The following is a 27,453-nucleotide window of genomic DNA, read 5'->3' on the forward strand; positions in this document are numbered from 1 at the left end:
GCATGAATGTGTTTGCATGGCTGCTTGTACTATTCCGGACTAATGCAGGTTTTATAGTGCTCGCACACTGAGATACCATGCAGCAGATTGAACATGAACTGACACATAGTATGGAGACTCTGACCTGACCATTTCTTGTTTTATCCCCTAATGTTGTGAAAGAGAGAGCCATGTGTAGTTCTTACATAGATCAATCAGTATTATACAACTGATTTATGTTCACCACCAAATAATGATTTTTCTTCAACAAATTTAGCACAAAATGTTCATTCATTAGAGTTTTATTTCACATTGTTTCGATAGTCATTGATATACAAGCATCAGATACACTGACTAGAACAGTATGAAATTTAAGAAATAACAAGGTCTTAAATAATTCTGAAAATATGTATTTTACCAATATACATATGTACAATAATAACGTGACAATCATTCATATTTACAATATTTATATGATGCAACAACTATAACAACAAGTAGAAATTGTTTGCTAATGAAAATAACGACAAACTGGCAAGATGCCAGTTCAAATAATACACGTAAACATAATCGCTTGTGCAACATAAACCGCATCATTTGTTAAATGCCCAATTATTACTGAACAGAGTGGATAGCGAAAACTTTGTCAAGCATCCACTGTAAGCACACAATAGCTCATAATTAATGTGCTAAACAGATTTGCTTGCCTGAGGGGAGTTTGAAAATAGTTTGAACTACCCTATGCACAACCTCTAGAGCATTTCCACCATTTGTGACATGAGTTCCATTCTGAGAGTTAAGCATGAATTATCTTTTCTAGTTTTGATTTTTTGCCAGCAAGATATTGCAACAATATTACCATATTTACTCATGCAATCTGATTTAACCTTGTTAAGAGAAGACTAAACTTTTGACTGAACCATGTGAAAGACTCAAGTACTGCACACATCAGGGGATAATAATTTGCACTAACCCTGGTCACTTTGTCTAATGATAGAAGTATCCCAATGTCAAGTAGAGTTGCAGGCATTCAGGGACAGTTCCTTGTTTCAGGTCAATTTCCACTGTTCTATAAAAAATAATTTGACAGTATGCTACAGTAGTAGCACATACAACCTGCTTCATTGGCAACAAATAAACTACTTAAAAGAAGTTGAGGACCGCTCAATTCTTTCATATTACAGTTAATCTGTCATGCCATATAGTAATACGAAAGAATTGGGTAGTCCTGAACTTATTTTGTGTAGTATATATGCATCTTCTATATTAAGATGTAATTATAATGACAAAACCTTCACCAAGGGACACTGAAATAACAAGAATATTGCTTTTAAGAACGTGCGTAACAGATGTTAGATGCCATGAATAAAATGCCCAAAAAGTTGAGACATTCATTGTGACATCAATTTTTGCATAATATTCACCTAGCCTGCACAGATTAACATGTGCACTTTCAAGCTACCAAAATATATTTTGCAGCAGCTCTAAGGCTAGAAAATACAAACGTCTTTCTCAGGTAATGACATGAAAAATAGATGGGGATAGGCCAAAGTGTTAAAACCTCTACAACACAGAGAAGATACTTCCATACATTTTTCTTGCATATTTTATGCTGATGTGAAGAGACTATAAACATATTGTTATCAGTCAGAATAATAAAACTACAAAAACATTTGAAACTTAACCTCCTAGGTGCCTTTTGTGTCTTGAACATTTGATTAAAAGTTTTGTAAATGGTCATACACCACCTGCATCAATGAAATGAGATGTGGACAATTATATTTCGCATGATGTGAAACATATTCATGTCATGACTTGAAACCCATTGCACAGATAAAACTGATAAGGAAGATGGACAGTGACGAAAGCTATTAATAATTGTTTTCCACCTAAAAGTTTGCCATTTAAGATCACAGATAATACGAAAATAATGGAAACCTGTGTTAAGTAAATGCAGAACAGATAAACCAATTGGCCTAATAACTTAGTCCTGGCATTCCAACATTCATCTGATTCAGAGACACGACTCTCAGTATTGAATAAATGACAGAAATCATGAAAACTTTATCTTTGGCATGACATGTTTTTTAGGGCTTTGGAGGAAGACTTTGACAGTTCATTCTTTACATCAGCGTGAAGAATGCCTAGAATAGACAAGCAGTGAGAGCAATTTATGTCCAAATAATATCACCTTGTTAGCTTTGTTGGGATTAAAACTTCATTTAAGAGTTTCAAAATAGCTCATTATTAATGTGCTAAACAGATTTGCTTGCCTGAGGGGAGTTTAAATAGTTTGAACTACCCTATGCACAACCTCTAGAGCATTTCCACCATCTGTGACATGAGTTCCATTCTGAGAGTTAAGCATGAATTATCTTTTCTAGTTTTGATTTTTTGCCAGCAAGATATTGCAACAATATTACCATATTTACTCATGCAATCTGATTTAACCTTGTTAAGAGAAGACTAAACTTTTGACTGAACCATGTGAAAGACTCAAGTACTGCACACATCAGGGGATAATAATTTGCACTAACCCTGGTCACTTTGTCTAATGATAGAAGTATTATCTTTTCTAGTTTTGATTTTTTGCCAGCAAGATATTGAAACAATATTACCATATTTATTTCATTTCATTTCAAAATTATTTGTGTGCATATTTTATAAAGATATGGTCTGATGAACAATGTTCCAAGAAGTCACAAGGTTGTCCAAATGTTTTGTATACTGTTATAACATGCAATATCACTGCATGCACTACTTTGCAATAATTACACTTGAAGAAATGTCAGAGTTATCGGCCAAATGACATTTTCAGCATGGCTAACAATTGGATAGGACTTCTGTGAGCAATGAAAGATACTATTCACATGAGGTTCCAGCTTCATAGGCCTCATCAGTGTTAATATCACAGCAAGAGAGGATGCTACAACATAATAAAGAGGGAGGGTCCACTTATGAATTGAAACTTCTTTTTGCTACTACCTTTATCAAACGTAAGAGGCAACTATATGCTTGTCGTAAGAGGCGACAAACAGGATGGAGTGATCAGGCTCGCTGACTTGGCTGATCCATGTCATCATATCCCATTTGCTTGGATAGAAGCTCATGCTAGCAAGCACTAGATTGTGTGATCCAGACGTGATTATTTATAGAGCTGAGGCATAAACAAACCTTTATCAAGCAAGTGACAGGTATCTGAACTGAAACATTTCATTTTAAGAATAAAAAAAGTTGACATCCATAAGTAAACTGGCTTCATCGATACTACAGCTTTTAAAATGCCACTTCAAGATAATGCCATTACTTAAACTCACTTGAACCGTTCATTTCAGGAAAACCTCAAAAGTAATCTAAAAGTAAAAAATAGCATGATCAGATATTTACACAACAGGAAAGAACTAATGGCTGTGTACTCATTCATCTGACTCGTACCTTGACAAAAGACAGTTTAACTTAAACATTTTATTATCTTCCTCCATGTCAGAATGTTGAAATCTGAATGTGTCACATGATCTTGATAAATACTATGTATCCATGGGAGGGAAATATATTTTAGAGCAGGAGAATAAATCCCTTATACCTCGCCACAGAGAAAATAGGCTTCACATGGATTTCTGAGTGGGACAGTAGATCTCTTGCACCCTGCTACAAAGCAAAAAGCTGCATGTTTACGAGTTAAAGAAAATCATATGACACACCATAAGTTAACCTCAGGTCAATGAAACAGGTGTTTTCTATAAATTTTCAATTTCTGTAAAATACTTTTACAATGGCAGATTGAAACATGCAAGATACATTCATTGTAGTAGTATCACACAGGGTGTACGGGGTTTTATGCATCCCCTTAGCCTCTGGCTCGTGGCATAAAGTATAAAACCACAAATATCCCTTGTGATGCTTCTACAATTCATAATGACAAGCACAAAAGCATGGGACAAAAGTGACCTACTTACAAGATCACCTCCTTATTGGACCCGTGAAGATCCAGGGTAGAATAGGTCTTCAGCATCCTATGCTTGCCGTAAAAAGTGAATAACAGGATCGGGTGGTCAGGCTCACTGACTTGGTTGATGCATGTTATCGATCCCAATTGCGTGGATCGATGCTCATGATACCAAACACTGGATTGTCTGGTTCAGACTCGATTATTTACAGACTGCCATCATATAGCTGGAATATTGCTGAGTGCTGCGTTAAACAACAAACAAACAAACCAATCATCTCCTTATTGGCACATCAAGACATTGACATTAATGAGAAAGGGTACAAAAGCTCACAGATGACTCGATGCTAGCAGTTGTACACAGGCTATTCAAAGAAGTATTTCATAAATGCAAGGATAGGTGAAAAAAATGCCATGAATTTCTTCTGGAATATTTTCTCATTCATTTCAGAAATACTTGAATAATGGATGTCACAAAATTGTTATCTTTTTGACATATTTTGACTTAGATGGCCTTTCACAGTGCCACGAGTGAACTGAGTCTACTAGCTCCTATTCTCATTCTGCATTAATTCAGAAGATTCTACTCTGAACTTTTGTATGTACAGTGATGGACTTCAAGCAAAGCCATCTAGTCTGCCCTATACTTTGGACAAATGGCTAAAGTCACAGATAACTATTACTTGCATACAAATGTCTGTACAATGAAATCTACATGGCCATGACAGCACAACATAACATCATAACACTACGGACTAAACAAACTATCTTTTACTACCTGAGACAGGTAAATATTCAAGATCTTGTCATTTTGAGGTAACCATTTGTGAATTGTACTCAAAGGCTGAATAAGTAAGAAGAGATTATGTCGATGTTGCACACATTCCTATCTTGATCATGATACGTCAAACAAATGGCAATACTGATGACAAGACCTGATTAAGGGTTATCACATGAACTTTTTGACTGTCATTGTGAACAATGAAATACCTAACAATTTCTGAAGTAGATATGTTTTCAATATCACTTTGTGGCAGCTCAGGAGGGGCCCAGTCTCACATTTGAAAAAAACTGGACATGGAAAGGTCCAAATAACTCGAAGTATATTTAACTGCTCCAGATAGATTGAAGTGAAAATGTTGATAAAAACTTCATGCCAAACTGAACATGATCAAATGGGAAAAGCATATGATAATGTCATCACAAGTAGCTTCCTAAATCAATTGTCAAATAATCCTTGACTGGATTTTCCCTTTCGAAAAGAACCTTCCTCCCAAATGTGAAGGACAACCCACCGAGCATGCTGAGAAATGAAAAAAACAATGACATTGTACCCCTTACAGAATAATGGAAACATTATGCCCTTTTTATATTGGATATGACAAAGTGGGCAAGACAAAGCCTGTATATATTGTTACTGAATGTCTCAACTTGCTGCTATGACAGTACACATCCATGTTTCACATGGTGCTGTGAATATTGGAATAAGCATAATCCTGATAATGTATCAAACGAGTGAAGCAAACAGGAATGTTGGGTGCTGTGAGGTAAATATTTACTGAGGAACTACTTACTGAGGTTCTCCGGATGTTGTACATGGAATGATAGTCATATTAGTGAACAGAATAGTTGCTTGCCTGATACCTGCTATACAAAATGTCAAACAATAATTGTGTGTCAGTTGTTGGACCTGGTGGGTAAATGATCGTCGACGCCCACACGAGTGCATTTTATACACGAATAAGTAAGCTGTGTGTACACTGAAGAATCGGAATGGGCGCTTATTGGGATTGTTCGCTTGACAATATATTAGCAAATATTGCCATTGGCACTAATTACGTTGAATACGGTAGTTGTGTTATGTCAAATGCACACTAATGAGGGTGTCATGATACACCTACCTCATGTACCATGATGTGACACCAGAGTCTTGATACTAAAATTGTGCTGTTCTTGTGTGAAATTGCCCAAGTAAAATGGGGCCCAGAAGGTGATGCTGTCAACCAGTTTGTGTCATACTCCTTTGGTTGGATAATCTAGGCTCGTCCTAACACAATTACGCAATTGGATTTAATATTTTGTTCAGTGATGAGAAAGTAAAGTAATGCTAGCCCAAGTGGACATCAGGCCGGGTTTCTGAAAAACTTCATAAATATTTCTTTTCAAAAATCGACACAGAATTATAACATGAATTGGTACATTGGTAGGCATATCGTGTTTTGTATCATAAGATGTCATTTCGTGAATCGGGGAATCATGGCATCGCTACTTCTGATACAGCTTGGATCACTGAGAAAAACCTATATTTCAGAAATATTTTGGTTTTACATTTAGATATCATGGTATTTTGTTTCAGAGTTCTTAAACAGACACACTAATCACTGTGGCTCGTGACATTTTGAAAGTATCTCTCACACTGATTCCCATATTGAGTGAAGAGGTCTCGTAAGTTTTCGATCTAAACATAACTGTGACAACAGTATTTTATAGTCAACATTAACAGAACATGATCATTCAAATCCAAATGTCTTACAGTTGTTAAAAAAAGAAAGATATACATCTGATACACACATGGTAGACGCTTCTAATACATGCTACATGTGTATCACAACATAAACTTGTGACAGACTGTAGCTCACATAGAAAATCATTACTGGCAATTATACCTCATTAAAATCACATCTTTGTTTTTGCAACTGCTAAACAAAGATCTGAGGGCACCCCATTATGGGTCACGCCAGAAAGACCTTTCACAAACTTTGTCCTACCAATGAAATAACTAACAGGAAGTCGGTATTAGTCAATCAGAAAACAGGTTTCTCAGGCTTACCCAGTTTCGACCTGGGTACTTTCCTTTCGAGACTACACTTTGAAAATGTCGAATCAAAATTTGAAAAAAGAATAAAAGAACATTCTGTGGAATGTCAAATAGACGGCCTTTACTGCACTTCCCATTGGGCTATGTAAAGAGTCTTCCGTTCCAGTGCTTATCCCATTGTAGAGCCAAATTAACATTGATTTTTACGGATTCAGTTATACAGCCCCTAACTGTCGTTCAGAATACCCCATATTAACCTTTCCGAGGTTGCATGATTAGAAAACACATTCCGACTATCACTTTCCCGATTGGGTGACTTTCAGTTTGGTCGGATGAAAGGTCGTTCTGACATGACCCATAATGGGATTTCCTCAGATCTTTGTTTAGAGGTAGCGAGAACTAGGATCTGATTTTCTTGAGATTGGCGGCATATACAGGTAGAAATCCAGATGATATATTGTGATAGGAACTAAAACAGTAATATTTTTATCAATAATCATGATATGTCATTAGGCTGCAGCCATACAAAAGGTCATACCATGTTTCCTGTGACTGTACTTAAACTTAACAGGCATTACCGTAAATCCTTGAATAAACGCTGGAATTGAATAAACAACCCTCTGCCTTGAATAAACATCCGGTCATATAATAGTCTACAAATTTTAGTAACATAATGCTCCCTTTTTCCACCAAATAATGTCTTTAAGGACCGAGACCATATACTGTATGAGTTTGAGGTACAGAACATGAGAAAAAACCACAAGACTTTGATGTAAAAAATACCTTTCTGAAAAATAAACGCCTGCCTTAAATAAACGCTGGGTCTCGGGACCTTCCGAAACAAATAAACACTGGGCGTTAATTCAAGGATTTACTGTACACGATTGTTCCTGAGTTAATGACATGATCATCTGTTTCATGTATTTAAATTATTTCCAAACAATGTATCTGAATATTATCTTTGTTGTATCAGTAATTGTATTAGATGGGTAAAGGCCATTATATAAAGATCATGACGAATGATCACTGACATTGTGAACAAGTTGAATAAGCACATCAATTATTTTCATTTACAGTTACATAACTTTGCCATTTGTCACATCCATTGTCCTCATATATACGTATAAATATTGCTACATAAGTGAGGTGATCAGTTGAATTGTGTAAGTCATAGTTCCTATACATGTATCAGTCTATAGCAATTCATACTACTGGCGATATGACATATTGCACTCACTGTTGCCCCCAGGGTTTGGACACTGCAATGCCACAAGACACATGTTGCTTTCACTCCCATCCAGTCCTGATCAGATATAACACATCCCATGTTGTGAAAATAGTAATTTTCCAAATGTTTACATCCTTGATAGTATTTTCTTCCAACTGCATCAGCGCCATTCAAAGTTTTGATTTTCGAGCTAATTATTTACAGATAGTTCCATTCGGATAGCACTTATCTATCAAGATTTTTCAATAAACAAATAACATGTTATGTCTAAAAATATTTGACTTTTTATCACCGTATTTTAACATGGCAAGTTTGTTTGAGATTGCCAGGTACAGGTTATCTCTCCTGTATCACAGTGGTCTATTTCCCCACGTCTTGGATCTGTTGTGAAACTGATCCCCCCCCCCCGAGTTGTTGGAACAGATCCAATTCATCTGAAGGTGTTTTGTGTTGAGTTGTGTATCCAATCGCAGTGAGACATGGACACAATCACAAGGTACACATCACAGGCACATATCACACACTGATCCCGGGGTGATTGTTCATAGGGGAGCCGATTGGAGACGTCCGCGTAGGGGAGGACGGACGCGAACTGTCTTTCAGATTTGCATAGAGACCTTCGATGATCGGCCGCACTTCTGACCATACTGCTGCAAGCTGGAGATAAATGATAAATGTAAGGATTTGTTTCCAACAATGAGTTAACACATCATTGATAAACAGTGAAAACTGCATTGTACATGAAGGGGAACCAACAGGAAAAAGCATTAAATCAATTTCATGTGTATCACAAAGTCAATGAAAAGAAAGAAACAAATTATGATAGAACCTTTCTCCGGGTAATAAATAACCAATATCAACTTCCGGTTAAGAAATAAACAATATCAACTTCTCTGGCACTCCTCTCTGGCACTCCACTCCAGTTACTCTCATGGTCATAACTTTAAAAATGTTAGTAATCCTGAGTGAGTGAGTGAGTGAGGGAGGGAGGGAGGGAGCGAGGTTATTCCACCACCTCCACTTTAGTGAGAATGTTGGATTATATTCTGTCTCTTATTTATATCTCTAAGTGTGTGAGTGAGTGAGAGTATGAGTTAGTGAGTGATGCTTTCACCACTAGGCTACCCCACTGCCTCTAATGATTCCTTGCCCCAAGATGTTCCTGGTGTTGAGTCTCTGCACTGCCTTATAGAAAGCAATGTGTGACAAAAACTTCATTCATCCAATACACAATCCTTACCTCAGCATGTGCTTTAGCCTCAACATCTGTCATGGACTGCAAGGTCTCATAGAAGATGTCGAGGTTTGCATGTATGAGTTGCGTCTCCATCTGCAGACAGTGGAGCGAGTAATAGTTCCGGTTCTCCATGTTGGCAATCTGACCTTCTTGCTGTCAATGCAGAAAAAAACACTTTGTCTATAGAGCAAAATTCTTTTGAGAAAAGATGAGATGAATTGGATTTTAACATCACGTTCAAAATTATTTCACTTATACAGCCATGTGTGGTGTGTGTGTGTCTGTCTGTACTAGTCTGGGAATAAAAGCTGGTTTTATAGTGCTGGCGCTGAGATACCATGCTGCAGTTTCACTTGGACACCCCACTCAAAGTATTCTCCGAGTCCACCAGTCCATCTTTAAGCCCCTTAATGCCAACAACCAGGCAGGGTAAGAACAAGTACCATCTTTTATGTCTTGTATGATATGGCAGATGCTCTATCCACGAGACCATGGATACAGTAACTATAAATCTTATGAAGGTAGTGCACAGGCACTGTTTATAGGAGTAAGTAATACAGTCAATACAGTGACACCAGGAATGGGCTTCATGAATTGTAAATCAACATGGACCTGTGACCATACACAATAATTACTGACCTAGCCTGTACTCCCAAACTTTGGTTTGAATAACACTTCATTCTCACATCATGATGTAACAGTGTCAAGGCTGTAAGAGTTTGTTTGTTTGTTTATTTGTTGTTTAATGCCTCTCTCAGCTTTATTCCAGCTATATAACGGCGGTCTGTAAATAATCGAGTCTGGACCAGAAAATACAGTGATTGACATCATGAGCATCGATCTACACAATTGGGATACGATGACATATGTCAAGCACTGGTTGCTGAAGACCTATTCTACCCCGGATCTTGATGGGTCGGCTGTAAGAGAAAATGTAAATCACACAAATTGTTGAAAATACTATTGAACATGTTGAAAGAAATGTTGTTCAATAGAAAGGCGAGTCCTTCTAGTGTCAAAGTAATCCCATATTGATCGAAGACTTTTGAGTAAGCAGTACAAACCTCTAAGATCTTCTGCTCTAACTGTTCTACAGCTCCTGTCTGAAACACATTCAAAACAGTTAATGAGACATTTTAATGAAAACCAAAACAGGAAGTTGTGATGTTATGATGGGATCTGTACAGAGAATAGATTTCCAGGTTTCCATTGAGTGAGTGAATGTTGTTTTACACCACAGTCAGCAATGCTCCAGTTTCAGCATGTAAATAACGACCAGCCTAACCAGTGGTTGAAAGAATAATTGACAATCCACATATATGGGGCAAAATGACCCACTGTACTCACACATTGTAATTATCTGATTCTCATTGGCTGACTGTGATAAAAGGCATGCAGTATTGGGACCTACTCTGCCCCAGAATCCCCATGGGGTATCCATCTTACCAACCCACCTCTGGTCCCTGAACGGTAGCAGACATCTTCTTCTTCTTGTACTGCCCCATCTTCTGGATGGCTCTCTGGTGGTCATTGAGTACACCCTTCTCATGTCGCTCACATAGGTCCTGCATAGCACAGAAACAGTGAGTGAGTGAGTGAGTGAGTGAGTGAGCGAGAAGCAAATGCTGTGTCCAATATGTTACTCCACTACCTCAACTTTAGTGAGAGAGTTGGATTATATTCTGTGTCTTGGTCATATCACCTCGCTTACTCAGGAGAAAAACTCAATGTGATGCAGGATTCATACCATTTTCCTGAAGTCCATGAGCAGGGTATGGTGCTTAAAAATCATAAGGAGGATAATCTGGAATTTCAATCAAGGAGTGCAGCAATGCTCAGAGAAATGCAGCACCAACCTCAGGGGATTGCACCACCTGTATCCACTGTCATCTCATGGTTAGAGAGCTGGGTACTTAGTGCACAAGTCCTTAGGTCTAGATTTGATAGTTTTTTGGTTCATTAATGCCACACACAGCAACATTCCAGCTTTTCCATGGCAGACAATCCAGCGATCAATATTGTGAGAAGCGATCCACACTTTCAGGGTATGATGACATGCAATCAACCAAGTCAAAGAGTCTAACCACCCAGTTCATTTGGTTGCCTATAATGACCAGCATTGGTTGCTGGGGACTTATTCTAACCTGGCATCCCCACAGGGGCAAAAGGTCTAGTGACCACTTTAGATAACAATAAAAAGAACAATGTGTAAAACAAATAATCAATCTGACTTGGTCGACAGTGTTTCATCATTATCTAGTGTTAAATATGAGTCAACATACCCGATATGCTGTCAATAGGTCCATGAAGAGAGAAAGCTTTTCTACCACGCCCTCTTCCTCATCAACAGCCTGGAAACAATGGTTAAAGAACAATGGTACTACAGTATTATGATTGTGATTGATGTGCTTTTCCTCAGGGCAGAGTGTACAATGAATGGTACAGCCTCAGTAGGCTATTATTGCCTAGACTGTAGGGAAAACAGTTTACAATTATGTCACAATACCCAATGACATAATTTGTGGAATTTTGTTGCAAGATCCACCAGCAAAACAATGACATGTGATGCCAGCCTAGGAACAGGGTTACTGGGGTCATCGAGTGTGCATGATTGGTTGGTTTGTTGATTAATGCCGCACTCAGCAATATTCCAGCTATATGAAGGCGGTCTGTAAATAATTGAGTCTGGACCAGATAATCCAGTGATTGATATCATGAGCATGGCTCCACGCAATTGGGATCGATGACATGCATCAACCAAGTCAACAAGCCTGACCACCCGATCCTGTTAGTCGCCTCTTACGACAAGCATAGTCGCCTTTTACAGCAAGCATTGAGTGTGCATGAGCTCCTCTGAGTGATCTATTATCTTTACAGGCAATGTCATTGAAATACGACATTTGTTTTTCTCCTGTAATACAATAAACGAACTAAATTTAGTGGTCCCTTTGAGTACGTTATAACCATAGTTTACTGTATTGCAAATACTATCCTGTATCAAGGATACACAATGAATCTTTACATCTTATCCATCATATTATTAAATAGATTCTTTCACATTTCAGCACCAATGACATACTGAGCACCTTCAGCATTCCAACAGTAGACTGCCATTAGTATGGCAGCCTTCTACATGGATAATGGGAGCTTACCTTTACTGTTGCCTTGTCAGACAGTGACGCATATTCTACAGACAGGTGTTTAAATCCCTTCTTGAGATGGTGCCAGGTATCATTGTTGCCCGTAGCCCATGCAGTCACAGGTGTAGCATCATTGCTGAGCGAGCTGAGGAACAACATGACACAATTAGCATAGCACTGACTCGATGAGGGAGTTAATGTCAGTCAACTGCTACTGAACAACACGACACAATTAGCATAGCACTGACTCGATGAGGGAGTTAATGTCAGTCTACCGCTACTGCTAAACACAGATCCGAGGACATCCCATAACTGGTCACGTCAGAATGATATTTCATGTGACCAATCAGAGCATTGCTTACCAGATCAAGAAAGTGACAATCGGAATGTGTTTTCCAATCATGGAATCTTGATAAGGTTAACATGGGGTATTCTGAACAACAGTGAGGGGCTGTACGACTGAATCCCTCAAAATCATCGTCTAACTCTGACTTCAATGGGATAAACTTCTGAACGGCCTGTGGGAAGTACTGCCATACAATCCTGGCTATCTATTAAACATTCCAGAATGTTTTCAAATTTTGAATCGAGAACTTTGTCAAAATATTTTTCAAAGCGTTGTCTGGAATGAAAGTTGCCAGTTTGATACTAGTGCATAATTCTTAGTACATTTTAGCGTTACCAGATGAAATTTCATTAGCTGATCTTACTAGACAGAAGGACATTTTACTAGACTCGTGCTTCTGACCAGTGGCTACAGTTGCAGACATGAAAATGATGCCAAGGGGATGTAAATTGTTTACAAAGCAAGTTGTTACCAACCAAACATACATGAAATGAAACTAGGTGTTACCTCAATTCCCTGCCAAACTGCAGCATGTCTGAAGCAAACTCTGCTGACCGCTGAACCATCCTCTCTCCAATGTCCTTCATCTTGGCCACACTGTTGAACAGCAGGCGGATGTGCTCCTTGCTGTTGGACAGTTGAACTTGTGTGTCCATTGGAACCATGTCCTACACACATGTGCCTGATTAACTCACATCTATAGCCACACACTAAAGGTCGTCACATTCCTGTGAGTGAGTAAGTTGGGTTTAACCCTGCTTTGAACAGTATAACTATATTCCAGTTATATCACTGCATGTCAGCTTAATGTGGGAGGAAAGCCTAAAATGGTGCAGGTCTCAAACATTTACCACTTTGGTGCAACCCATGAGCACAGGAATTTGTTCTGACAAACCGAAAAACATAATCAGGACGACTAAGATTCACACCCACAATCATAGGTTTCTGGCACGCTCAAGGGAAGCAACTCTGCACCGTGAATTGCGGCGTCTTTACATGACTTGATCAAATTCAAATATAATTTCATTGCTAAAATAACTCTGAAGGGCATGTTTAATGCCCATTCTTGTCTAAAACCACCACAATATAACCATCACAAAAATCACATTATCAGTGTCCAAGTTCGTTAATCACAGCAGCTAACACTAATGCCAACTCAGACTCTATCCTAGTTACCTTTGCTTTACTTGCAAGGTTACTCGTCATAAACTCATCTGGAATTCCACGAAAATGTTCCTTGATTTTATGTTGTGTGTCCTATAAAAAATGAAAGTTAATATTAATTTCAATTCAAGTCTTACATGTGAATTTGGATATTTGATAAATTGGAACGGATGCCCTGGATATAGAAGAGGCACGTTTGGGGTTCTGTGATATATATGATAGAAGTAAAGAAGGATATTGCAACATGTGGTGTCAGTATAAGTAATAATTCCACGTGTTCTCTCAGAGATTCTGATGCTATCATCGTAATCCGACATTCAGAGTATAATGATCCCTTTATCATAAGCAATATGTACAGCCATACTTCTTCATCATAGTTGTTATTGGATTTCATGGTTGAACTATGTCAGGAATAAAACACAAACAGTTCTATTGATCTTATGTTTGATGGCACAACAAACCTTGAACAACACAATCTAGTTGCACAATATAGCTGCTTTATTAAACTAGCAGCCATCTGAACATTAAATTCAGAAAAATATAATTTCACTCACTGTTCCATTGAACGTAAGGAAGAACTTGGTAAGTTTGTCATCATGCATGTGGGGATGTCGAGACACGATGTTCAGGAATCTCCGCAGGCACTTTCTTCGGTGTTCAATAAACTCTCTATTTGCTAAAAATCAAAACCAAAATGAGTGAGTGAGTGAGTATGGTTTATCACAACAGGGGACACCAGAAATGGGCTTCACACATTGTACCCATGTCAGGAATCAAACCCGGGTCTTCGGCGTGATGAGCGAACGCCACTAGGCTACCCGACCGCCCCCAAAACAAAAATGCCCAACATTGTTCCAAGCTTGAAGGTTGATATTTTCTTGTGTGAAAAATGGTTTTATGTGAGTTTGCTGTTACAATTTTTGATAAAACAAGAAATCTGGATTTATGTACCTCCCATCATCTTCTTTGGTGGCAGGCGTGGTACAAGGCGATATGGAAACCGTAGCATGAGAAGCTCATGGTATGCCAGAAAGTCATTATAGCGACGTAGCACTGTTGTCTTGTAGCGCTGCAACAATAACAAACATAACATGAAGGTTCTACATTGCATTCTTCACTTTTGCAACCAATATGGCAAGCATTGAATACAACTAGAAACAAGTAACAGAAATAGCCTATCCCCACCATTTCCTGAAGCCTGAAACATGTATCATCAGCCATTCTGACTTCACCAACTCAGGTGACAGCTCATCCTAACACCATCTATCTGCGTTAACCTTTGATCCCTAATGTTGTGAAATGCTGTAACAACTTAGTCCTGTGTCTCTACTTACCCTACATCAAGCACTTCAGGTTTAAATAGTTAGAGCCAGAAATTGGTACTAGTCCTGTAGTCCTTGCCAAACCGAGCAATAGTTCAGGTACATGGGTATCATGAGGCAGGGTTAGAAACTAACAGTGTTTGTCCACTAGTCCTTATAATGATAACATATAGCAAAACCCTTAAAATGGGCCAATTTCTACTAGTCCTTAGGATACCTTTACTATTGGGCAGTTTGGTAAGGACTACAGGACTAGTGCCAATTTCTAACGCTGTGAGGATGAGTAGAAATGTGCCATAAGGGCTAGGGAGTGAGAATGATAGTTTCTACCACTGGTATCTCATCTTTGGTTTGGAAAAACAATTTTAAACAGAAAATCCCATATCTGTAGCTACATTAATTAAAAAAAAGTCATATGCATTTCTGGTTTAATCATATCACTTCTGATTTAGAAAATTCACCTGTCTAACGAAAGGCAACTTTACAACAGAAAGTCCCTCAATAAGCATCCGCAATAAGAAAGTTATATACACCAGTTTAATCACATGCTTGATCATTTCAAGTTGAAACAAGCGTATAGTTGAAAAAGTCATCTATATCCCCCACCCATTTTAACACGTTATGGTCCCAAAACAGATAACAGACCCAACATTCTCTTAGCCCATGTCAATGCTGCAATGGAAATTCTGAAATAAACATTTCTAAAACTCCTTAATATCAAATGGCACTAGTTCAGTATGCGCTTTATATATAGACATGCAATGTTTGGCAAGGAAATATTTAACAGTTTATTTGTTATACTACTAAAAGAAACCAATCCTATATTAAAACTTAAATCCAACTTGTTGTCATGGAAACATGAACAATAAAAAATTCTAAAAGTGCTATATATCAAAAGGCTTCATTTCAGTATGTGCCTGGTAGACATGCAAAGTTTTGTAAGAAAGTATTTAACGGTTTTTGAGTTACACTCTGGAAACGAACACCACCCCTGTAGGACCTAAGTACAACTTATTTCCATAGAAACGTGAAAAATCAAAATTTCTAAAATTCCTAAATAGCAAGAGGCACCAGTCCAGTATGTGTCTGGTAAACATGCACAGTTTTTGTTGGAAAGTATTTAATGGTTTATGAGTCACGCTCCGGAAACGAACAGCATCCTCATAGAACCTAAGTCCAGATTGTTGCAATGGAAACGTAAAAAATAAAAATTTATAAAATTCCTAAATAGCAAAAGGCACCAGTTCAGTATGTGCCTAGTAGACATGCAAAGTTTCGTAGAGAAATATTTAACGGTTTCTGAGTTATGCTCCGGAAACAATTTCGGGACGCACACACGCACACACACACACACATACACACACATACACACACACCCACTCATGTCATGTCACTGTAGTAATATGAAAGAATCGAGTGGTCCTTGACTATTTCTGACTAATCCGAATTGAGCTGTGGATGAGATAGTTAAGATTTATAGTCACATGGGCAGTATTTCAGCCATAATGGGACTACAACAATGTAAACATACATACAACATGGATGAGTTGGATGTGACCAAAGGTGGCTACCCCTGAATATGTTGTACAAACATGACCTAAATTATACAGGGTTTGACATGGTGACTACAAGTCCTGGATACACAAATGGTACTTCGTTGACTAAATGGATTAAGCTCATGTGGACTACATTATGTTCTCTATTGCCATGTCCACCAACCGCCTCACTGGACCGACCCGTGAAGATTCCGGGGTAGAATTGGTCTTCAGCAACCCATGCTTGCCGTAAAAGGTGACTATACTTGTCGTAAAAGGCGACTAACGGGATCAGGTGGTCAGGCTCGCGACTTGGTTGATCCCAATGTCATCGATCCCAATTGCGTGGATCGATGCTCATGATGTTAATCACTGGATTGTTGGGTCCAGACTCAATTATTTACAGACCGCCGTCATATAGCTGGAATATTGCTGAGTGCGGCATTAAACAACAAACCAACCAACCAATCTCAGTGGACATGATGCATGGTCATCACCTACATTACCTCAAAGAAAAATACAACGCTACTGCTAAAAAAAATAATAGTCTTGGTTCTCGCTTCATCATAAAGTCTGTCACACGTTTTGTTTTTACTTCCATTTTCTCCCCAAAATTTTTACAAACCTGTAGAGGTTATGAATTCTCTGATGAAATCCTCCTTGGGGCACTTATTGCATTTTCCTTGCTCAAGAAAATCTACATGACATAGTTGTAACCATTTTCCTTAATAAAAAATGTTACCACACAAAAAACTTCGTTTTTGTATGATATACGACCACCCTTACGGGGCCTCACCACCAACGGCGCCTCACGCCAGGGGGAGCAACTCTCACCCAAATCACTTTCCATATGTCAAATGCTGACGGAATGTGGGGAGGTGGGTGGCCGTGCCCCAAGGAGGATTTCATCAGAGAATTCATAACCTCTACAGGTTTGTAAAATTCTCTTTCTGATTAAATCCTCCTTGGGGCACTTATTGCATCAGGACAGACTCCCAAAGATAATCTAGGAAGTGGCATCCGTCAGCAACAGGCGTAAATAAATACATCGTATTTGATTATTCAACAGAATAAAATATTGAGTTCAATAAATGGAACCAACCTTATCGTGAGGCACCACCGTCGAAAGGCGGGGGCTAGAGACAGGGCGTGGTCGACCATATATTATGATAAAGCCTGTTTTCGCGGCTTGTCATAAGTTTAGAACTCGAAACACCTCCCACCCCCACACTTTTTTTGAACAAGTGATATAGGGGCATAGATCACGAGAGACCATAACCAGCGCTGAGCTAGGCCAGAGAGTCCCCGAGGATCGAAGGAGCGCGTGCGCAAAATACGAGTATTATCGAGTAGTAAGGACTGATATTTATCGACCGCAGAAGATAAAATCCGGACCATTACCGAGCAGTATAACCGGAGGACTGTCTAAAATCTCGAATGCTCAATTGGCTAGAGATTAGAACTTTGCCCCGTTCGGAGAACTGACTGACCAAACCGAGTACGCTCGCTTGAGTGTTTGTCGAGTTGGTAAGGTTTGATGAATCGTGCTCGGCTGGCTCCAAATAGCCGCGGAGCAGATCTGCTCAATGTGCAGAGCCGCGGCGTACGCTTTTGACGCAGCCACTGCTCTAACCTAATGAGCCTTCAACCTGGTAGGGGGGTCCCTGCCTGTAAGCGTATACGCTGTACAAATGGTTGAAACTATCCACCTCGAGATAGATTGTTTACTCGCAGGTGAGCCAACCTTCCTACCGCCGTAACAGCAAAATAGTTGGTTATCCTTACGGACACCAATATTTCTGCTGATATAGGCCATGAGAGTCGTGCGGACATCCAAGACATGAGCATGTCTTGCAGTGGTCCCCGACGCGGAAGGCTGTGAAAGAGCAGGTAGCTCAATAGGAGCCGTTCACGTGGAAGCGTGTGCGACCCTTTGACAGTAAGAGTCCGGTAGTCGAAAACTGACTCTGTCCCGGTGATATTTATCGACCGCATGGAAGACAGTTATTTCGGGATCGGCTGACATAACACGAATGTCGCCTACCCGTCTGCCGGACGTTACCACCACAAGGAACGCCGTCTCCCAGCTCAACAGCTGAAGAGAGAGAGACGACAGATCCCGAAAGGAAGGACCGGACAGCCAATCGAGAATGATTGACAAGTCCCAAGGGGGACTGATCCGCCGGACTGGCGGTCGGATCCTGTCCACACCTGCTAAAAAGCGCTGCACTAATGGGTGTGCACCCAGAAGTGCCCCGTCGACAGTGACGTGAAAAGCTGCGATAGCTGTAGAGTAACCCCGGACTGTTGATGCGGCCAGGCCGTCATCTAGTCGCGACTGGAGAAACTCAATCACGGATACGAGATCTGCAGAAAAAAAAAAAAAAAGATCTGCAATCCCTCTATCGACACACCAGGGCGCATAGCAGGCCTATCTATCGTACTGAACGTTTGTCGAATCTCTCCGCGAAGCCAGTATTGTGTCTGCAACTCGTGCAGGAATACCGCTCTTCTGGAGGCGATTCCTGACAGTGGCTAAGCCACCCATTGAATCCTTGGATTCGGGTGGAGGGCCCCGTTCTGGGATAGGAGGTCCGGTCATAAAGGTAATATAACAGGAGGCTGAGACAGAAACCTGAGTATTACTTGAAACCCACTCTGCGCCGACTAAAGAGGTGCCAGGAGCACAATTAGTCGCGCAGGCTGAGTGCCTAGCTGAGACAGGACCTTGCAAATCAGAGGTACTGGGGGGAATGCCCACAGAATTCTGTCCGTCCAATCTAGCTGGAAGGCGTCCGGTGCCACCGACCTCGGGTCGTGGACTCGGGAGCAGAACGTTGGTGTCTGGTGATTCATCACAGACACAAACAGATCCACCTGTAACGGCCTGTATAACAGGGAGAAAATCCCGAATATCCCCGGGTCGAGCCTCCACTCGTGAGGAGCGAGGATCCGGCGAGACAGAGCGTCCGTACGGACGTTGTCCACCCCCGGGAGATAAACAGGTAGCACCCTGATATCGTGAGAGTCGCACTATAGTAGGAACTGCCACGTCTTTCGTCGAAGCGACGGAGACGCCGTTCCCCCCTGCTTCCGGATGTAAGTCATCGCCGTTTGGTTGCCCATCTCTAGACGAACCACTTGGCCACGAAGCAGACCCGGGAAGCGTTGGAACACCAACCTGACCGCTCTCAGTTCTAGCACATTGATATGCAGTTTGATCTCCTGCTGGGACCATAGTCCCGAGGCAGTGTGATCATTCAGAACGCCTCCCCAGCCGGAGAGTGACGCGTCTGTTTGAACTGTGAGAGACGGAACAGGAGTGTCGAGGGGGAGCCCCCGGGACAGATTCCCGACCTCGGTCCACCACTGGAGGTGTGTAATGAGCCAATACGGAGTCTCGAGCACAGTCTCGAGATCTTCCGAGTTCGCCCAAATTCGACAGAGTGCTTGTTGAATGGGACTCATTCTCAAGCGCCCCGCCAGACCAAATCCACTGTCGCCGCCATGTTGTCCAGTAACTGGAGCTATGTACGAGCAGTGTGACTTGCGCTTAAGGGACTTGATATCTTGTGACAGAGATACACGTCCTCTCACCGTGTTGAAATTAGCCACTAGGAAGACTAGATTCTGAGTGGGGCTCAGATCTGACTTCTTGAGACTGACCATCCACCCTAGCGTGATCAGAATATCTATCACTTGTTGTGTAGCTATCTGACTCAGGGATTGCGATAGAGCTCTTAGTAACCAGTCGTCGAGGTACGGATGGCAGAACCGACCTTTTGACCTGGCCACTTGGGCGGGACTCAACATCAGCTTGGTGAACACCCTCGGGGCCGTGAAGATCCCGAATGGTAGAACCCTGAACTGATAACACCTCCCGTCGAAAGAAAACCTCAGGTATTTCTTGAACTCGGGGTGTATTGGTATGTGGAGATAGGCGTACTTAAGTCTATTGACGTTAGCCATTCTCCTGTCTCGACAGGTGAGATCACTGTTTGGTGACTAGGAAACAAGTCGAGTAGAAGCCCTCGCTTTCCTGTCCCTCGGGACCCGGTTCGATCGCAGCTTTCATAAGTGCGTCGACCTCGGCACGGAGGAATTCCGCCTTCTCTCGGGTAGCAGGCACCGGAGTGTGCTTTATCCCGGAGAAGGGGAGGGGCGGATGATGTTTCCACCGAGGCAAATGGCCATCCCTTAAAATGGACGGGGTCCGGGGATTGTGATGTAACTGTCTCCGATTCCTTCAGGAATAGAGCCAGTCGGCCGCCTACGGGGACATCCGGCTGGAGGCAGTGAACCCCGGCTGTCGGCAGTTCGATAACTTGCGACTGTGGGTTCACCCGGGGCTCTTCGGGCGCTAATGGGAACCCATCGTTCCCAGCCCCGCGAATAAGCTGTTGGTCTCGACCAGCTGCCTTGCCCCGGCCCGTGCCTCTCTTGCTCCTCCCGGCGCCCTTATACCTGAAGGAAGCGGCGGCTTCCAAGCAGGTGTGGACGTCTGACCCGTGCGTTAGCGTAGGGGGGGGGACAATTGGAGAGGCCCGCTTACGCGGTTTTAACGCTTGGTACCTCCAACATGGCCTCATGAGTCTTTGATGGAAGTATACCATTGAGCGGCCTCTCGGACCACCTGCTGAGCCCCAGGGAAGAGGGTGGCACCCTCTTATACGGCAAAGCAAGTAAGTCTTGGCATGTGTAAGTCGAGTATTTAGATACCGACATCCACCGCCTGCGCATGCCCATAACAGCGCACATCATCTGCGAGGCACAGCTACGAATAGCGTCCCGCGTAAGATAACTGAACTTCCGTTAGTTGCGCGGCCAACTCCGAAGAGTCGACCGGCCCCTCTCCCGCTAACTCCCTCTGTACAGCCGACAGATACGCGGAGTGTACGGACACACGGAGCTGTTGGCATGCATTATGATATTGCTCCTCGAAGCATATGTAAGCAGCCTTCAACTCCGCACCGCACGCGGGAAAGGGGGGGGCAACAGCCGGCCCTGCTTGACCTTAGTCAAGTTGGGTATCTCCGACTCTGGCATGGGCGCAGCCACCTGAGGCAGTACCTGGACAATCCTGTCCCGCACGTGCCTCTGCACCCGGCCCGATGCCGAGTCCCGGTGCCGAGGTGCCGGAGGTTCAAGGGAACCCACCTGGCACCGGGCTAGGTATCCACTAGTGGAAGCCTCGGCCTCGGAAGAGGCGTCTGGCTCCGCTAGGGAAAGTTGTGCGTCGGTAGTGCACGGGCCGAGCCGGCGCCCGCCACCACTACGCTGGGGATCGACCGCGAGCCAGAGCCGAAGCTCGGTCTCGGATCGTCCCCGAGACAAAGGGAACCAACCTTGCTCCGGGGCAGGTATCCACTAGTGGAAGCCTCGGCCTCGGAAGAGGCGTCTGGCTCCGCTAGGGAAAATTGTGCGTCGGTGGTGCACGGGCCGGCGCCCGCCACCACTACGCTTGGGAGCGACCTCGAGCCGGAGCCGAAGCTCGGTCTCGGATCGTCCCCGAGACAAAGGGAACCCCCCTGGCTCCGGGCTACGAATCCACTAGTGAAAGCCTCGGCCTCGGAAGAGGCGTCTGGCTCCGCTAGGGAAAGTTGTGCGTCGGTAGTGCACGGGCCGGCGCCCGCCACCCCTCCGCTGGGGAGCGACCTCGAGCCGGAGCCGAAGCCCGGTCTCGGATCGTCCCCGAGATCAAGTGGCCTGCCTCGGCCGACGCCGGGCATAACACAGATCTCGAAGCCGCGTCCGGCGCCGACAACGGGGAAGGCTCAGCCCGTAGCTCCTCCGGAGCCGAGACTTCACCTCCTCCATCATCGACGCCATCGGCGACTTAAGTAACGCAGAACAGTCTGCCAAAGACAGTGCAGGAGAGGGTGCAGTGCTTACTACGGGGACCCTCCAGCCTTCTCCCCCGGCCCCCGGAGAGGGAGCGGGGGAGACAATCTCGGCAGCTTTTTTACCCTTTTTAGATGGGGAGGGGGGGGGGGGGATGTCTTAGTAGATCTGATATCTACCCCCGCCTTTATAGACCTCTTTAAAGTGGAACAAGTCAACTTGTCTCTTTTGGGGGTAAAGGCAATGTCCTCCGCCAGACATATCAGGCAGCGTTCGTGCCTGTCTTAGAACAACCCGTACACAGTTTGAAGGTCTTTGTAAACAAGACCGTAATTTCTGAGGTGGGCGGGAAGGGTATTAACGTGTATCAGTGCGATATAAAGATCGGAAAAATACGTGCATAAATTGTGAAACTAGAAGCAAAGGCGTAATGTAGAATGCGATTTGTAACGCGATACTAATAGCCAATGTCGTAGTTTAACTATAACACCAAAGGGGCGTGTTACGCGCTAAGGTGAAAAAACCCGTAAAAACAAAGGTAAGTGTAGTTTATAAATTAACACACCACCTTGGGTTTTGTAAAGGAAAAAATTGTAGTCCAATGCTGTATGATATAACAAAACCCCAAGCCGTTTCTTAATGGCCTTGGTGTTACATGTATCAGCCCGTGGGACTACAATATGGACGCCATTACGGCCATTTGAATTCAAAGGTGCCGTGCACGTGGCGTCAATTACAACTCTATAACTTCACAATGCGAGGTATTACGCCTTTGCAATGAAAGAAATGTACCATACATACAGTTTGGTCAGCCATGGTTCTTGTCGAACGATAGATTTCTCTTATTTTGTCTTGTGTGAAAAATCAACACGTCTGTCTCTTACAGATGACATAAGGAAAGTGATTTGGGTGAGAGTTGCTCCCCCTGGCGTGAGGCGCCGTTGGTGGTGAGGCCCCGTAAGGGTGGTCGTATATCATACAAAAACGAAGTTTTTTGTGTGGTAACATTTTTTATTAAGGAAAATGGTTACAACTATGTCATGTAGATTTTCTTGAGCAAGGAAAATGCAATAAGTGCCCCAAGGAGGATTTAATCAGAAAGAGAATTAAAATCCTAATACTTAAAAAAAATGTGATCCAATATAGCATGCAGTTACTTCCCTTTCCATGCGTACTGCTTTGCTGTGTTATTGTAATGGCGGCAAGGTGTTTGTATGCTTGTTTATGTAGGGAGGCCCTTTCCCAGGTTGATGATACACAACTGTTTATTTGGTTACATATTTGTTTGAACAAGCAAAAAAAAACAACAGCCCGCACTATATTTTCAAAAGTCATTGCCTGAAACCAGTTCTTTTATTTTCTTTTATTAACCATGTATAAAAGTCAAGTATAGACATGGGATGGATTTGTAATCGGCTACATCGAAATAATACTCTCCTCTTATCATGCTTACATTGAATACACTGACATGGGACATCTGTCCCTTTCAAAGTCAAGGTCATGTCTTTAGTTCAGTGTGCTAACTATTGCTGACAGATGAAAAGATGGATACACAGACTAAAACCCTGATCTCTGACTGTACATCATAAACCATTGAATTGGAAACATGCCATACAGAAAATAACATGAATACTTGGCAAATAATTTTTCTTCTTCAAATATAGTTTTACAGTTTCACCGTAATTTTGGTGGACCACAAATATCAGTTATTTTGAAAACTATGTTCATTGGACCCACAGAAAAGTATTTTTACAGCTGAGAATAAATATACCAGTGTGTGTACAATGAAGCTGTAAAGTAAACATGTAACAGTATAATCTGTTGTAATCTGATAGTACCGGTAGTTGTCAACATGACAATACATAAGCTGCTTACTAGGACTGCATGAGGACACACTGATGCTGTACATAGCATAATCCCCCGGATACATTGATCCTTATTGTAACTTTACATGATCGACAGGAGTAGGGTCCATAATTGTTTTTTACTTTTTGTGATTGCATTTAATCCCTGTTGGGATTTTTTATAGAGAGAGTAGTGTTTGATCATCACAAATGTAAAGTTTCAGATTCCTGTGGTTTAGAGCATCATATTTTGACTGCTGTATATCTGTACTGTGTTTCACTGGACCTCTTTTGTAGTCTATCTCTTTCTAATATTGTTGTTACAAGTCCTAACACCATAACTGTGGTAGGAAAGTCAAGGACAACATAAATCCTGCCTGAGTGAGTGAATGACTCTCTGCTGGTCATTGAGAACACCCTCTCATGTCGCTCTCAACGGTCCTGCATAGCACAGAAACAGTGAGTGAGTGAGTGAGTGAGTGAGTGAGTGTGTGATTGACTAAGTCATGTTGCCTTAAAAGGCACAGAAACAGTGAGTGTGTATGAGTGAGCGAGTAAGTGAGTAACTAAGTGAGTGACTGACAGAGTGATTGAGTGACTACTTTAGCATGTTTAGTGAGTTAGTGATTGAGTGAGTGAGTAAGTATGGTTTTACGCCGCTTTTAGCAATATTCCAGCAATATCACGGCGGGGGACACTAGAAATGGGCTTCACACATTGTACAGTGATTGAGTGACTGAGTGACTGAGTGACCAAGTGAGTGAGTTAGTGAGTGAGTGACTAAGTGAGTGATTGAGTGAGTGAGTGAGTGAGTTAGTGAGTAACTAAGTGAGTGACTGAGTGAGTGAGTGACTAAGTGAGTGAGTGACTGAGTGACTAAGTTAGTGAGTGAATGAGTGAGTGAGTGAGTGACCAAGTGAGTAACTGAGTGACTGAGTGAGTGAGTGACCAAGTGAGTAACTAAGTTAGTGAGTGAATGAGTGACCAAGTGAGTGAGTGACTAAGTGAGTGAGGGAGTGAGTGAGTGAGTGAGTGAGTGAGTGAGTGAGGTTGGTTTAACATAGTTTGACTATTATCATAGTGTTTCAGTCTTATCACCTCACATGAGCCTACTGTGGCAGGAAAGCCCAATGTGTTATTTTCTTTCTGCAGTCAGTAAAGTGCCAGTAATAAATAATTAAATCTGGGACAAACAAACCCATGACAATGAGCAATGACCCACGCACAAAGACATGCAATCAATTAGTTCACTGAGTCTGACCACCCGTTCGACCTAGTCACCACTTACAACAAACATAAGTTACTGGTCACCTATGCAGGTGGAACTCATGAGTGTGATCCTGAAGGGCAAGGGTTATAAGTGTGGGAGAATCAGGGCGAAACTTGCACCCATTATCAGCATCTCCTGGAACATCTAAGGACACAAATCTGCACAGCTGATAATAGACCACCTGTGAGGTGAGGTGAAATGGGGTTTAACGTCACAACGTGCATGTACGTGTGTGTGTTTGTGTGGCTGCCTGTACTAGTCCGGACTGATGCTGATTTATAGTGCTAGCTCACAGAGACACCATGCCGCAGTTTAACATGAATACCCACTCAGACACAGTATTCTGACTCTAGCCGACCGGACCTTGTTTTAGCCCTTAATGCCGAACATCAGACAGGGTAACAACAAGTACCATCTTTTAACGTCTTTAGGTATGACACGGTCGGGGATCAAACCCCGGACCTTCCGCACTAGGCCACGGAGGCGGTCTAGACCACCTGTGAATAATCACAGACGAATAAGCTTGATACATGTAACGGACAGTGCTTACCTGACTCGTCACCTCATACTCCACGTGCTTGAGGATGAGGCCTTTCTTCTCTGGAACTAGCTCCACCTTCACAATGTCAAGGTTACACAATTCATTGTAGTTGAAGCCAAGCACATTTGGATTCCTTTCTCGTCGCATCTTTACACTCATAGCTTTCAGGTCAGACAGGTCACCAAGGGTCGGCTTAGGTAACTCTGCAGGCACAAATAATACTGCTATGACATGGCAACTAAGGAGAATACCCTGAAGTCACAATATGTAAGTAAGTGCTGAAGGTTTTCGAGATCCAATAATAAACCCCATCGAATCGGCATTTCCTCAAGCTGTGTGTAAAAGCACTGATCTATTTTTATTAAATGTCTTATAACAGTGTGTATGAGGAAGTAAGCTGACTATGAACATTATCCTTACTGCTCAAAGCACCTAGTTCGGAAAAATGTGAAAATACAAGCATGTAGCTTTTGGGCATGTCTACAATGCAATCTGCAACTTCAAGCCCCTTGTCTAGAATAATAGTCTATTAATTAATATTAGTTTTTGTGTCAATATATATATTCTGTCAACAATTGGTATAAACTGTCATAGAGGACATGGTGATAACTTCTGAATCTGGCTTGTTCTATCATATGACAATTTTCTTATTTGATTGCATATTGATGCAACACCAAAGACAGGTGATGGGGAAAAGAGGCATAAAGGTGTAATTAATTATGGTATGGAATAGATCAAAGGGAACAACAGACCAAGGAATTAAACAAATATGGTAGGAATTAGTACACATTCCATTATATCAAAATCTAATACCTTGTCCTGAGAAGGTGTCAAGAAACTTCTCATTAATTGCCTTTCCCTGCTGTGCCAGAGCTGTGAGCGCCAGAGCTTTGTACAGGCCATTCCGAGTGAGTGAACCTTGGTTGCTGTCTACAGCATCCCATATCTGAAATAAAACACAACCACTGCAATGCAAACTTGAATGTGAGAGTGACAGGTTTTGAAAAAATTGGCAATCCTTCAGCTATGTTACCATGGTAACAGTATCCTATATTGGTGTAATTGGTCCTGAGAAATAATACCGAGGGGATGGTTACCCTAAAATGGCAAATTACTACTGGACCTTCTGACACCTTACCTATTGGGCAAATTGGCAAGGACTATAGGACCAGTGCCAATTTCTGCCGCTGGAGTGGTGCTTTTGTTGTAAACAAGTGATCAGTACTTCTATAAACCTAAACT

General features: G+C 42.0%; 1 protein-coding gene across 1 annotated transcript in view; it reads right to left on the minus strand.

Moving 5' to 3' along the window:
- Positions 1–376: 376 nt before the first annotated feature.
- The window catches only part of LOC139467926 (sorting nexin-8-like), a 33,728-nt gene continuing 6,651 nt past the window's right edge, over positions 377–27,453 (minus strand). The window contains exons 3-14 of the mRNA XM_071249514.1: positions 27,025–27,157; positions 26,221–26,414; positions 14,810–14,927; positions 14,413–14,534; positions 13,871–13,951; positions 13,202–13,362; positions 12,361–12,493; positions 11,491–11,559; positions 10,663–10,773; positions 10,273–10,311; positions 9,212–9,361; positions 377–8,628 (exon numbers count right to left, since the gene is read on the minus strand). Coding sequence (XP_071105615.1) covers positions 8,488–8,628; positions 9,212–9,361; positions 10,273–10,311; positions 10,663–10,773; positions 11,491–11,559; positions 12,361–12,493; positions 13,202–13,362; positions 13,871–13,951; positions 14,413–14,534; positions 14,810–14,927; positions 26,221–26,414; positions 27,025–27,157 — 1,452 coding nt within the window. The 3' untranslated portion in view covers positions 377–8,487. The remainder of the gene's footprint in view (positions 8,629–9,211; positions 9,362–10,272; positions 10,312–10,662; positions 10,774–11,490; positions 11,560–12,360; positions 12,494–13,201; positions 13,363–13,870; positions 13,952–14,412; positions 14,535–14,809; positions 14,928–26,220; positions 26,415–27,024; positions 27,158–27,453) is intronic.

The sequence above is a fragment of the Haliotis cracherodii genome, unplaced genomic scaffold (assembly GCF_022045235.1).
Source record: "Haliotis cracherodii isolate W230 unplaced genomic scaffold, xgHalCrac1.p SCAF_2, whole genome shotgun sequence".
NCBI classification, from domain to species: Eukaryota; Metazoa; Mollusca; class Gastropoda; order Lepetellida; family Haliotidae; genus Haliotis; species Haliotis cracherodii.